Source organism: Tachysurus fulvidraco, chromosome 2 (genome assembly GCF_022655615.1).
Source record: "Tachysurus fulvidraco isolate hzauxx_2018 chromosome 2, HZAU_PFXX_2.0, whole genome shotgun sequence".
In the NCBI taxonomy this organism is placed as follows: domain Eukaryota; kingdom Metazoa; phylum Chordata; class Actinopteri; order Siluriformes; family Bagridae; genus Tachysurus; species Tachysurus fulvidraco.
This window is the reverse complement of record NC_062519.1, coordinates 24,744,072-24,759,263: the sequence shown is the minus strand read 5'-3', so window position 1 is coordinate 24,759,263 and position 15,192 is coordinate 24,744,072. Positions and strand designations below refer to the sequence as shown.

General features: G+C 40.0%; 1 protein-coding gene across 3 annotated transcripts in view; it reads right to left on the bottom strand.

Moving 5' to 3' along the window:
* Positions 1 to 599: 599 nt before the first annotated feature.
* palm1a (paralemmin 1a) overlaps positions 600 to 15,192 on the bottom strand; it is a 38,034-nt gene continuing 23,441 nt past the window's right edge. The window contains exons 4-9 of one of the 3 annotated variants that reach the window (XM_027169848.2): positions 12,923 to 13,050; positions 11,367 to 11,475; positions 9,246 to 9,267; positions 8,712 to 8,786; positions 5,476 to 5,607; positions 600 to 4,161 (exon numbers count right to left, since the gene is read on the bottom strand). In XM_027169848.2, coding sequence (XP_027025649.1) covers positions 3,605 to 4,161; positions 5,476 to 5,607; positions 8,712 to 8,786; positions 9,246 to 9,267; positions 11,367 to 11,475; positions 12,923 to 13,050 — 1,023 coding nt within the window. In that variant the 3' untranslated portion in view covers positions 600 to 3,604. The remainder of the gene's footprint in view (positions 4,162 to 5,475; positions 5,608 to 8,711; positions 8,787 to 9,245; positions 9,268 to 11,366; positions 11,476 to 12,922; positions 13,051 to 15,192) is intronic. The other 2 variants (XM_027169849.2, XM_027169852.2) reach the window with 2 other exon arrangements.

Below are 15,192 nucleotides of genomic sequence, written 5' to 3'. Positions count from 1 at the left end.
ACTGAATCAGCTACAATATGATACGATGTGATTCAGTAGCCTGCAATCGATATGTGACCATGTGATCAGTTTTTTCTGAATCTGCAGTAGGAGTTATTATAAATATATATTTATTAATTGAGTTTTTATAGTTATTAGCTTATTTGACAAATAATAAATGAAAAACAAATAACCACAATGCAGAGCCTGAATAGGACTGAACATATTCGTACAATACATGAATAGTTCAGTAAAGAAATCTGTATGGACAGGGTGTGGAATTTAGTTTTTACAGGTAAAATGGAACCAAAGTATGATAGCCATGAACTGTTTTGTTTTGTTGTTTTTTTTTAGAAAGTGCTCTGTGATTCATTATATGGATTATTATAATTATAATTGATTATTAAATAAATATCAAAAAAGATAAACTGTTGTGCAAATAGTTCATCATTTTAGAATGATGATGATGATGATGATGGCCCCATTTTATTAACTGTCTTGTGAATATGTTGTGTATAATATGCAAATACGGTTATGAATATGCAAATGCAGACCTTAAACTTTCTAATGAGACTCATGATGCTGAAGAAAGCATAAAAAAAACAGACAGGGCAGCAGTATCCTTAAAGCACGTCACATTTTAATATTTCAATTAAAATTCATTCTACAGCACTTTCAAGTTGGTAAGAAAGCAGACCTTCACAGCTGAGAAAGCACACAGAGCCGTGGCAGTGGGAGCACACACACTGATTCCCAGGTGGGGAAAAAAAAACCCAAAAACAAAACAAAACCTAAGATGGGTCTGTCCTTCAAGGAAGAAAATGGAGCATTAAAGTAGATGAGTGTTGCTCCAATGTAGGAAATGACCTCATCTACACTATCACGCTTTCACTCCTCATGCTCCTAGACACTATGTTCAATACATCAATCGCATGGACATTATGGATGATATAGGGCAAGACTTCAACTACAGGGAGAGGGAGACATTACCGACTGATGGATACGGATATGAAGATATAATGATCAATATATCTATAAAAAGCATGCATGTTTACAAAGAGAAAACGCCCCGGCAAGGGGCCGCGCAACAAGGCATTCAGGGCCAAGGAAAATCATCTGAACTGGAATGTTAGTACTGACAGACAGTAGAGTGCGCTGCTGAGCAAGTCTGAGGTAAGTGATGGTGCTGTGAGTGCCATGTGTAAGGCTGATGGGAGAAGAAGCCCAGATTAACTGTAGGTTAAGGTTAATTGTTATGGTTAAGGATATTGTCTTACGGTTTTGTATAGCCATATAAGAGCTGTAATCTGAGACAAAGATTAATAAGACATCTTACTCTTTCCAAAAGAAAATAGTGTAAATATGGTAATGAAATATGTTCCATGGTTAGGGTTAGGGGTTAGATTCATATTAACTACCTTACAGTATATGAATCTCAGTGAGCCTTTCTAAACGAGAATTGTGTAGCCACAAGGCCCCAAATGAAAATCTTCCCAGAAGAAAAAATAAAGTACTGCCAATGCTATTATACCGAAAGGAGAACACACACATACACACACTCTTACAAATGCACTTACGCACTATTGAGCCACCAGTTTACCTCCCAACTATCATAGTCATAGCGCCACTGAAAAAGCCCAACGCAGCGTTATACTCCTACCTACATCAAAGTTATCTGATAATGCAACACACTATTATGTTACAAATAATAAACGAATGAAGCAATGCAAAAATTAAGCGATAAAAAATAATCCATCAAGACACAAGATTTAAAAACAATAATAAGGTAATGAATATTAATACCGATGGCACTTGGAGCGAATGTTATGAGGGCTAGCCGTGCTGTTTCATAAAACAGAGAAATTTGCTGTGTGATCGTTCGGATCGTTTAGCACCACAAGAATCTTTATCTTTAATCGGTTCTCAGAGAACAATCCAGATGTCTTGAACACCATTCAGTGACAAATCTGACATAAATAGCTATCCTGTTTAAAGGGTCACGGCACCACTTTTAAAAAACAAAAACAACCCCAACTTCTTTTGGACAAGCAGTCAGTAGACATTTTACCTTATAACAAAGGATAATGAGATAATGAGACACTAAATTCATCAGTGAGGCCACAGATCCGAATCACCACCACCTCTTCTTTCTTTACTATGACACATATCAGAATCGACACTGAACATACTGACTTTGTTGTTCCTGACTTGCGAATGTGAGTGTTCTTGCATAGGTTCGGCTCCAGCAAATTAGTTGAGAATTTAAACGAAGTGGATTTTTCTGCCTGAGAGGAGATTGAAGGCAGTGTATGTTGCCATGTTCATGATGCCACTTTGGACTGGCAGCAAAGTCGGTTTGCTTCATAGGCAGCTGTTAACTTGGTATAAACATTCAAACTAATGATAAAAAAGGTAGTGCATTTATCAGCCATCGAACCTAATGAGGCTAAATTAAATTTGAATTTAAATTGCAGTGGAGGCTAACTGAGGAAAATACTGTAGATGTGAAAAAATGTACTTAATGGGTTTTTTGGTTTTTTTGTGTGTGTTATGTGTTATACCTTGGTGAATTCTTTAATAAGGGTAATATGTTGAATCGATTCTACTGAGAGAAAATACTGTAACAGACATGACTACGTGTGTGTGCGTGTGGTAATGGATGCTGTTAGTACACAATAAAACTAGTAAATGTGATAAATGTAAGGGTCTCTAATGCCACCGAAGTGTGATTTTTTTAATGGCAATGCATGATGCAATACGGAAGCGGTTGAGTGTTCGAACAACAGACACGCACACACACACACACACACACACACACACACACACACACACACACACACACACACACACACACACACACACACACACACACACACACACACACACACACATCAAGTCAACCGGCCACTAACCATCTCTACCATTGAAATCTTGTTACACTAACTATCCCAAGAGTAACCTTCAGCCCTCATTCTATAGCATGAGGAAAATTACTCACAGCTGGATCAGTCATAAGGAATTACACAAATGTTTGAGGTGATCAGCCTTCGCACTACCCCTGTCTCATCTCACTCTTGACCTCACCCCATTTTTAGAAGAAAGATAATGCAATAATAAGACCAGAGAGCATTCACACACCATGCTTCTGCAAGAAACAATGTTAGGGTGCTTCATAAAGGAACAGAAAATAAATATATATTAAAAATAAATGATTCATATACTGTATATTATATAGTTACAGAGATATCTGAGTCCTTCTTATGCAAATAAAAAAGTGAAAACACAAAAGAGTTTGTGTACAGTATATTATGCCAATGATAATGATGCTTAAGCTGCTAACCTCTTTGCTGAAAGTATCAGGTCCCACTCGTATAACAGCTTTTGTCTTAGTTGCACTAAACCAAAGCAGAGGAGGCTAAATAATATGACAGGAACGACAAAAAAATGGAAAAATAAAGTAAATTATAAAACTGGTACAAATGAAGTAAGAAAACAATAGCTTTCTATCAAAAGATACAAGATGTTTTCTCTCCTCTCTTTTTTGTTGGTATAATTTTGTCTGTGAGGTGACGTGATGCACCGATCTGAGAAAGAAATGTTACAAGTTCCCTAGTGAAGGAGTGTTTCACATGATAGAACAGCATTTGCAAGGCTGCTTTTCTTTGCTTTTAATTTCAGCAGCTCCAGCTTCGGGTTCACCCTCTTCGCCTTTCTCTTCCTGGGCTTTTGCCGGCTCAGCTGGACCTCCGTTTGTCGGTGCCTGCTCCTCCTTGGTTTCGTTCTTTTTTTCTCCATCCTCAATGACTACCAGCTCAGCCTTGACTGTGGTGCTCTCGAGCCCCAGCACCTTCTTTGTCTCGTCCTCATCCTCTACGTCCTGGTAGCCCATGAACACCATTGTGACTGGCTTGTCCACACTAGCATCGTTTACCTCAGTCTGGGTCACGGCTGGCGATGGTTTGGCTTCTACGCCAGTGATCTCCTTGACTGGAGTGGCCCTGACCTGCTCCATTCCTGCCTCGAGCTTCTCACCTGCCTCCACCATTCGTTGGGGTGTGGCTTTGCTACTGTCGCTCATTGAGGCTTCGTCGGCCTTGTGGATGAGCTCCTCCACTTCGGACGAGCTGAGCTGGTGCACGCCATTGATCAGTGGGCCGTCTGTCCCACGCACCTCGTGCACCACTATAAAGAATGAAATCTCATTAGCAGACTTATTTGTACTTTATTCAAACCATTTACTCTACAAGGCTGTCATAATCATAAGCAGATTCACTATAGTATTAAGTACTGTCTTTGAAATGCAGTTGAGATTGTTTCTTAAAATGTATTACAGACTGTTATTACTCTCGTTAGCATATTTTAAAGATGCAGTTTGTAATTTTTAAAAGTGTTTCTAGTTTGTAAAGTGTTTCTAATAATTATATAAATAAAATAAAATACCTTAGAAACACTCTCATGCATTGGGTATGGTTAGTTCCTAACAAGCACCTGGTTTTATTTCTTGTTGTGTTCACTTATTGTTTCTGGGCCAGAAATTTGCTCCATGTCCAACTGAAACAAATCTCTGTCTTGCTAAAATTTGCTGCTTTTTCTTTAAAAGCAACTGACAAAGAAATCCTTGTTTCAACGGATAGGTTGAATAGGTCAGTTTGGGAGGACCCGGAAGGCTTGTCAATGTGTTTTACCTGCACTTGTATTTGTAGCCAGAAGAGGCCTGTCAATATGACAAACTGCTCCTTTAATGCAATAGTGACCAGTGACAGAATCAAAGAGGGTGTGAGTATAGTTATGACAGCCTTATTGTTACTCTTAGCAAAGAGATCAATGACCACCAGGGGAGGGTAAAAGTGCGGTGAAAGAAAACTTCACATCACTTGCTGGCCAGGACTTGTTCAGAGCCTCACAAGCTTAGCGTACCATGAGCAAAGCCGGCAAAGCAGGACAAACTAGCTAGATAAGATAGAACTAATTAGCATTAGCTGTCAGAAGCTGTTAGTAAATTCTGACTGAGGTGGAAGTGCTTGAAAATAAAACAGATTAGTATCAAATCTGTTTATCTTATATATAAAAAAAAAGAAAAAGAACGCTAATTGAGACAAATCACTGAAAAATGCTAAGGGAGGCAGCTACAATCACAAATTACTTACAATAAATAAATAAGCAGAGTGAAGGGGAACGCCATGCCTTTAAAATAGCGACTAGTGAGTTCAGTACCAGAAGCAAAGTAAAGGTTTTAGAAAAATTGTGATTAAAATAACCAGAAATCTGAACAATTAAGCCATGCTAAGCTGACAAAATCTTTACGAGAAGCTGCTAAACAGGTCACTTTGGACTGATTTCTGATTATTCTAATAGGATTATACTCATTTTGTCTTTGTCTCGATTCCTCTAAACAGAAGAAGCTGAATTCTTATAGTGAACTTCTCGTAAAGCAGTCTTGTATCTCCAACGGCTTTACAGCTGTTATATCTATCTATATATTCCTAAACCAGTCACCTTTCTGTTTATCCTCATACACTTTGACTCCCTGGTGAGAGAGATCTTTGGGCAGTAGTGTGTTGGTGGACAAGACTTTGGTCTCGCCTGTGACCAGGTCCTTCTCAACTGTGATCTCTACGGAGTACATCGCTGGGCGTTCAACGAGAAGAGAGATTAACATCCTGCCATGGTATGCTCTTGCTCTCCCATAAACATCACTCTCTCACTAACTGACCTTTATATTTCTTCTTTTTTTTATACATTTTTTAGCAGAAATGAAAAGTCTACAATTATGTTATTAGGACCATCTGCGCCAATTACCCTGTTCGCCTCCTAGTTCTGTGCATAGCAGCTTTTATTTTAAACAGTACTGAATTATTGTATATATTATGCAGTGATGGCTGATCATGGAATTAGAAATAGAGGCTATAATCCGATATCTATCATCTGCTCAATAATCAGGGTTGAATAATCTTATCTCAAGGTCTGATTCGAATGTACAGTCTGGGCTTGAAAGAAATCAAGAACATTTATATTTTTGTTCTGACCATTGGTGGTGCTGTTGCGCTTGGTTTAAGAGAATCATCCTTAAAACAATTGTTAAGAGCAAATAATCAGCTACATGTTGCATCGGATACATTTGATTATAACTCAATGTGTAAAGTCGATCCGAAACCATATGTTGATAGTAGGATGTTTAATTAATTTAATAAGTCATTTGTTGTGCAGTGTGTCACAGAAGAAAACCAATCCGAAACATAACAATCTTATTTTTGATATATCACATACTGTGTATAATCACAAATCACCGGGAAGCACTTAATGTCTATCTTTTTGTAGCAATATATTTACCATAACTTCATAACTTAATTAGCAACATCAATAAACATCATGTTTTACATCTCTTCTATTTTATACTCATTTACCACATTTTTAACAGCTTTTAAGTAATGAACCATAGCAATGAAAAAAAAACCACATTTTGCACACATTCTACATTCTGCATTTGAAGATAAAATGGATTTCATGCCACGTTTTTTTTTTATATCAAGATATGTCAACATCAGTTGATATAAAAATAGCCAATATGTGGTCTCATAATTTTTCCTGTGCATGTGTAACATTTTAAAAGTGTATTTCTTCACTGTTACAATGTACATGGCAGAATTGTTCATCACGTTTAATTTACACAGTAACTTATTTTTAACTTATTTTTATTGTTAAAAGTTACACCTACTAGGGCATCGGTGTAAGTTTTATATTCTAAATTGAGACTGTGTACACTATACACTTCAAAGTATGTTGGACATCTAATCATCGCAGCTGTATATGAACTTTCCGTCCCTGATTTATTCCCCTTTTACAGTTCTAATAAGCTTCGCTCTTTTGGAGCGTGTCTGTGGGGATTATTGATCATTCGGCTGCAAGAGCATTAGTGAGATCAGACAGTGATATTGTCAGAGGGAAGAGGTCTGGGGTACAGTCAGTGTTTCAGTTCAGAGCTCTGACAAGTCAGGGCTCTGTGCAGGACATTTGAGTTCTTCCAGTTCAAACTTAACTTCATGAAACTTGATTTGTGCACAGGGCTGAATCAGGTTTGGACTTCATAGATCAAAAAAGGGAAATTTAATTCTGCAGTATACAAATGCATTCTATACTATTAATATATACTGTATATTAGCATTCCAATAATTTGAAAAAGAGCCTTGAATGATGGTGATGGTCAGATGTCTACATACTTTTGGCCATATAATGTATGTCCAAAATGGTGACAGCTAAGTTTTTAATAGATTTTATACTTCAACATTGTGATCATTTACCGAACATGGTGCGACAGTCTCTCGATGCCAAAAGGAAAACCTTAACAACCTTAGCCTTTATCATTCATACAGTACGGATCAAAATAGTTTTTAAATATCATCAAATAGCATATATGAATGCACTCGGTGAAGAAGAAAATTTGGATCATACTAACTATCACAACCTCATTAGTTCAAGATTACTGAGGAAATTAAAAATATAAAAGTCCTGCTAGTGTACTCTTGAGTACTTGGGGTTTCACAGCAATATAACTATTTTGTAGTAATTACGATTTCAATTATGGCCTTAAGAGCTGTTGATGGCCCTTATTTTGTTAAGTATTGTATTCAGCCTCTGCTGGCTGCCATGACAACAGCAGCACCAAGATAACCTTTTCATAGGAGTTCGGCTGCCATGGCAACCTCAAATCTTGTGAAACAATGCATTTTCTAATAAGACATTCTGCAGTTCTTCTCAGGTTTACACTAAATAACAGACATGCAGACAAACACTGAGAAAGGTCAGTATTCCATGTTAGAAGACACAACATAATAAAGGTGATGAGAAGCTACTGTATAAACTGGGGGTCTGAAACAATTGAGCAGTGAAAGTAGATAAAAAGTTTTACAAATCATTGTATGTACACAGATCAGCCAACTTCGAGAACTGACTGTTCACTTTCTGCTTAATACATCTTCTTTTTCTTCCTCTTCTTCCGTTATAGCTTGTTATTATGGGTTTATATGCAATACAAACCGAAATACATTCTTATTCCTCTATACTGCTATTAGACTTTACAATCAAAGCTGCTCCCAGTGAACCAGTCACCATAATACACACTGTTATTACTGTTTAACTGCAACAATAACAATAACAAAGTATTTTAAACAACACGTGCAATAACAGAAATTTTTCAGTTCAGAAATCTTACAGTATATATGCACTTTATTAAGTCAAAAATAAGCAGTCTTAGTGCAAAATTAGCCTATTTCTATTTTTAATAAAGACTCTAGTATGGACATGATTTCTTTTTGGACCTGAGCTTCACTTCATGCCTTTTCAAGAACATCTTAAAAAAGTATGAAAGAAAAACCGCTCCTATTTAGAGACAGACAGGCTCTGCTGTGAGAGCTATAAGGACTAAATCAGTTCCTCATTTCTCAGGGTATTTACTTGAACCCTTAAAAGCCCTACACCAATTTTCACCACTCCTCTCCAGGCAACAGTATCACAGACAGTGCAAATGTTTGATTAATGAGTAAGACAAGGCCTCAGGATATAAGAAAGTTTACAAAGGAGGCCATTCCTACAAAACATTTTAAGCTGTGTCTGGTCTAAAGGACCTCTTACCTTTTTGTTTTGTTTTAACAAAAAGCTAAATGTAACATAAAGCTGAAGCTGGAGATATGATTGATTTTTAATGTCTAGATGAGCTACGCTGGTCAGGCACTCACCTGCTCTCATCATGTCAGAGTCACCCCTGGATTTCTCCAGTCGAGGGCTGACGTGAACTTTGATCTCTCTGACCTCTAATGACGGTCATGAAAGAAGGATATGAGGAGCAAAGGAGGACAGAGTGATAACAAGTAGACGTAGGAAGACAGAGAAACAGATGCTAAAGGAGTGTGATGACTGAAGAAGGCATTTCTTCTGAAGAAGAGCCTCAAAGATTGGATCTCTGACTCGACTGAACAAAAGCCAAACAACTGTCTGCCAACTCGTTCATTAGCTACTGTTATGGTCTCCTGACTGAAGAGGTGAATTTTTATTTCTAGGATTTACATTTTATAAAAAAGTAGAAGATGCAAATTTTCCGTAAAATTGAGGACACTTGTGCTTAGACACCACAATTTTTCGACAAAAATTATTTAATAAACATATCTGTCTTTGTGATTATTTCTAATTCTAATGTGTTATATTCTGTGCCATAAATGTAGTGCTTTTTGATACTCTGTATACTTCTACACACATAGACAAAAAGAAATTACCTTTAACAGAGTCTCCTGTGACCTGAGAAAGACAGACAGAGAGACAGTTGAGGGTTATTTTTATAGAATCAAAAATTGACACAGTTAAACAGTTTGATTTATTAGCAGAGATCGGCTTGAGCGTTAGCTCTCGTGAGCTGTAGCAATCAAACAAATCTACTTAAAAGCTATTTATTAATCTCATCAAGTTCTAAGGGGGCATGGTGGATTAGTGGTTAGCATGTACGCCTCACACCTCCAGGGTTGTGGGTTCAATTCCCACCTCCGCCTTGTGTGTGTGGAGTTTGCATGTTCTCCCTGTGCCTCAGGGGTTTCCTCCGGGTACTCCGGTTTCCTCCCCCGGTCCAAAGACATGCATGGTAGTTTGATTGGCATCTCTTGAAAATTGTCCGTAGTGTGTGAGTGTGTGAATGAAAGAGAGTGTGTGTGTGCCCTGCGATGGGTTGGCACTCCGTCCAGGGTGTATCCTGCCTTGATGCCCGAGGATGCCTGAGATAGGCACAGGCTCCCCGTGACCCAAGAAGTTCGGATAAGCGGTAGAAAATGAATGAATAATCAAGTTCTAATCTACTGATAAATATCAGTAGACTTTGTCTACTTCCGCATACATATAGTATTTCCAGTAACAGCTGATATTAGATGTGAGGGCTAAAATGTATTAGCGAGGCTGCATGAGTCTACAGACTGGGCTAGAAAGGAATCAGCCTCAGTGTCAGGTCTTCTTACCATTCTGTGTATTTTTCTTACGGGCGTCGGTGGTGTTGTAATGCTCGATTATACAAAAGTTCAAACTAATCCACATTACACATACTGTACATTCACACATACATCATTTGGAGAGCTCGTTTCCGGACCTGGTGTGCTTTCTCCCCTGGTTCGGGTCGTTTTGTCATACAAGTGGATTCAGAAAGTATTCAGACCCCCTTCACTTTTTAAAATTTTGTAATGTTGTTATATAACAAAATTGTTATAGCAAAATAACGAATATTATAACAGCTGTACTCGAATGGTGTAGAAACATCTCAACAATGATCAGTTGTTTTTTTCTTTTTAGCAGATTAATGAGAAAAAAATGTTTGAACAAAAATTGTATCAGGCTGCAATATAACAAAATAAAAAAATAATTAAAGGGGGTCTGAATACTTCCCGAATCCGCTGTACGTGAGCACTCACACAAAATATAGCAATGCATGATGGAAACATAGCGTGTTACTGTATTTAGTGTATTTTGTTAGCTAACGTCACGTAACATGAATCACAAGTTAACGCATCTGATAAATCTTTGGTACAACATGGCAATTCAAAAAGAAAACACACCTCTTCTTTTAAAAACATTTTCTTACTTAATTTAAGTTATAAATTAAATACAACTACAGCTAAAAAAAAATTTGCCTTTGCAAAAAATATAACATTGCAGTAATCTCTTTTTTAATCTTTTATGCCAGCCACCCCATACATTTCATATATTATGTGATTAGAAAACTGGGCAAGCCTTTAAAGAGGAAGGAGAAGAAGAAGAAGAAGAAGAAGAAGAAGAAGAAGAAGAAGAAGAAGAAGAAGAAGAAGAAGAAGAAGAAGAAGAAGAAGAATCTGGTCAATGTCTCAGTGGCATATCTGATTACACATCTGCTTTTGGTCCCTAATTAACGATGATTAAAAAGCTGTACAGAGAATCTGCTCAGAAGATGAACACACCTCCGGAGACAAAAAAAACAAAACATCTGATATACTGATGTAGTTTCTACTGATGGGGGAAGTGGATACTGATCAGCACAGGAAGGTACCCTCAGAGCCATGATTACAGCAAACATTCCTCTTTTCTGCTGCATTCCAATTTCCTTATTAAAGGCTTAACTGTTACAGCAGGGAAGATTTATCTAGAATAATTTCCTACCAATTACTGCCACCTTGTGCAAACTTCTTCCCCTGTGATAAATTCAAATTTAAAGGAGGTGCATTAGAGGATATAACCTGGAAATAATGGATTTATAGATATACAGAGCGGTTATGGATAATAAATGTACTGTAAACTGAGACTTTAGGTCTTCAAAATTACCCCTAAATCTGTCTGTAATGGTCCTTTTGTGTGTTTTACTTTAACTGCGAAGACATAAGGCTCACCATGTTCTCTTCAGGCTTGGTTTCCTCTTGCTGGTCTGCATCAGACAGATTTTCTTTGGTGGATGTTGCGGACACACCCTTCTCCAACTCCTCCAGTTCCTGTTCCAGACTAGAGCAGGAACACAGAGTATAGGGTGAATAAACCAAACTTCAAGCAAAAATGTTCAAGCTATGAACAAGAAGAAAGCAAACTCGACATCAACAGAAGCTTGAGAATAGGACCCTGTAACAGAGGAACTTTTAGAAGAGTGAAACGTTTCACAAGTTAGGGTGAGTGGGTTACATACTGGGGCTGATGGGAACTGTCATTAGACAAGCGTAACCATGACAGGTTAGCATTACAGTATGACATAGTACTGTATTTCTGTGGCTCCCAGAGAAATCAGTTAGAAGTTGTCTGCTGTGCCGATGTCAGGGATGAAAATTGCTAGCTCAAATTGCTCAAATCTAAGAGATATGGTATGTACAATGTCATACTGTATATTATGAGAAATTCAACACAGATGCAAAATGTGGAGTCTACGTTCAGGAATCCAGTACAGTCTTAAATGATGCAGGTGAACAGTGAGCTCGGTGAGATAAAGGTCCGTAGGATAGTGAGAACAATTGCATTGATTAGCTTTTCTTGAGCAGAGTCTACAGAGCTGTTCAGACTACAGGATTAAAGAGCTGCTGCATCAGTCTCTTTAGGTAGAGATGAAAGCAAGATCTAATCCCCACTGGTGCCACTATCAACATACAGTTTAACTGCATTGTAGATAATACAGGATATTTACGTTTTTCATTGAAAGAAATTTATAATTTAATCAGAAAATAATTCTTTTATACATATTATATATAAGAGTTGTAAGTCAGACAGGTTGGAGTTCTGCAGGTTGGAGTACTGTGGAGATCATCAACATAGTGGATGAATGGCATTTTAAAAAGTTCACACTTACAGATAATTGGATTTTTACACAGACAATGATTTGATTTTTAAAACAATGTTAATATGATTCCTTTAAAGCTCCAATGTTCAAACTGCTCCGTAATGTCCATGTCAGCCCTCTAGCATTACATTTCATTTTGTGCCAGACTGGAGCCATAGCCCTACTCTGAGATCCTAGATGGCATAGTATTAGAGGATTAATTTAATTCGGACTAAAGAGAATTATACTCATCTGCCTGCCAGTGAAAAGAATGATGCCACTCTTTCACTAACATGAGAAAAATGAGCAAATTGTCTAAGCAGGAGATGGTACAGTAAGCCTGAGCCCACCGATTCTAGAAGGACTTACATGTAGTAAAGAAATGGTTAGTTATACAGACGTTAAGGTTCTCTGATATAACATTTTCTTCTAGTTAGATTTTTGGTGGATTACAGACTATCATAAAAAAAAAGAAAAAAAAGAATGCATACCGCCACCTACAATATTGTAGTGTGTAAAATCATGGCTTCCTTCATCTCTAGTTATATTCTCCTGGTGAAGCCAGTTTCGTGTAGAAATTTTAAAAAAACAACTAATGATTATTTTCTTTTAATCCAGCATTTTCTTCATTTTAATATTTCTTATTACCTCTGAATAGCCTCCTCAAGTTCTTTAGTTTTGGCCTCATCTTCTTGAAGCTGTTTTTTTGCTTCGTCTTCTTCCGAGCCAGCAGAGGGAGCTCCATCTAGCAGCCATCTCTCCCTCAATGCCTTTGACTAAGAAAAGAAATTGAAATAAAATTATTCAACACTGGATTTATATTTTATTTTAAGGAGCAAGGTCACAAAATGGAGTCTCATTTTGGGATTGCATTTAACCTGTGATAAAATACTTTAAAATGCAGTCTTGTTATCTGCTGGGATAGATAGATAGATAGATAGATAGATAGATAGATAGATAGATAGATAGATAGATAGATAGATAGATAGATAGATAGATAGTGTCATGAGCAACGAACCACCGCAGTATGCCTCCTCGTCATTACAGGAAACCTCGCCAATCGAGGATCCAGCAGCCGTCGCTCAGCTCGCCACTCAGTCATCACCAGCAGCTGACACGCCTCACTCAGCTCACACAGGAGCTTGCCGCGGCTCTACAAGGGCTACAAGGAGCCGCCGCCGCACTGACTCCCCCAAGACCAGCAGCGGCTCCCCAGGCCGTGCCGTACCCCGCCCCTGCTGTCACTGGACCCCGTCTCGCCTTCCCGGACAAGTTTAGCGGCGAACCCGGAGGGTGCCGGGGCTTTCTGATGCAGTGCTCGCTGTTCATTGCGCAGCAACCAACCCTGTACGCTACAGAAGACAGCCGTATAGCCTTCGTCTGCTCCATGCTCACGTGTAAGGTATTGGATTGGGCCACCGCGGTGTGGAGAGAGAACGCCTTCCCCTTGTTCGCGGCATTCCTCACCCAGTTTCGTATGGTCTTTGACCACTCCGCCTCTGGGGAGAGCGCGGAGGAGCGCCTGCTGGCCGTGTCGCAGGGCGATCGCACCGCGATCGCACCGCGGCGGAGTATGCCCTAGCGTTTCACACTCTCGCCGCCGAAGCAGGCTGGGAGGAACGCCCACTGCGACTCCTCTACCGCAAGAGTTTAAATCCTAACCTCCAAGCTGAACTGGCCTGTCATGGATGAGGGACGGAGCCTATCCGAGTTCGTGGATCTCTCCATCCAACTGGATAATCTCATTCGCTCCCGGCGAGCCCGAACCCCTCTGCGCACCGTCACACGCCCCGCACGCGCTGAATACTCCGAGCCCATGCAGGTCGACTACACGCGCCTCACGCCGGAGGAACGAGAGCGCCGCCTCCGCCTCTGCCTCTACTGCGGAGAACCGGGACACCGACTGCCAACCTGCCCAACCCGACCATCGCAAACGACGGGATAAATCGGTGAGTCAACGCTCCGTCACCCCCCGATCGCCGAACTGTGCCCAAATCAGTGTACAGCTCGAGATTCACGGGCAGAGTGTCGAATCCCTTGCACTCATTGACTCAGGTGCAGCTGGTAACTTCATGTCTTCGAATTTTGTTCACACTCATAACGTTCCGATAATTCCTTTTGTGTTTCCCTTAGCAGTGGAGGCGATAGACGGACGACCATTAAAAGAAGGACGCATCACACACCGCACCAAAAATCTCATCCTGCAGGTGGGGGACCAGCATCCAGAGCGTCTCTTCTTCCACCTCATCCACTCCCCCCGGCACGCCCTCATTCTCGGCCTACCATGGCTTCGACTCCACAACCCGACCATCTCCTGGACCGATCTGCGCATCACCGGCTGGGGCAGCACTTGTGACACACACCGCCGGGACCCAGTGGAGCCGTGCCAGCTTAACACCACAGGCACCACGCCAATCACCTCTGACATCTCCAATCTCCCCGACGAGTACCTAGACTTTGCGGAGGCATTTAGTAAAGTCAAGGCCACGGAGCTGCCCCCACATCGCGCCTGTGACTGTGAACAGTCCAGCGGTCTTCCAATCATTCATTAACGATGTGTTCCGGGACATGCTCAACCGCTGGGTAATTGTTTACATCGATGACATTCTCATCTACTCGGAAAGCAAAGAGGAACACATCAGACACGTGAGGGCAGTATTGCAGCGTCTCATTCAGCACCATCTGTACGCAAAGGCGGAGAATTGCGAGTTCCATCAGACCTCAACGTCCTTCCTGGGGTACATCATCTCGGCAGAGGGGGTCGCCATGGATGACACTAAAGTGCAAGCAGTGCTGCGGTGGCCAAAGCCACGGACGATCAAGGAGCTACAACGCTTCCTAGGGTTCGCCAATTTCTACTGCCGCTTTATCCGTGGCTTCAGCACCATCGCGGCACCACTCACCTCGATGACACGACG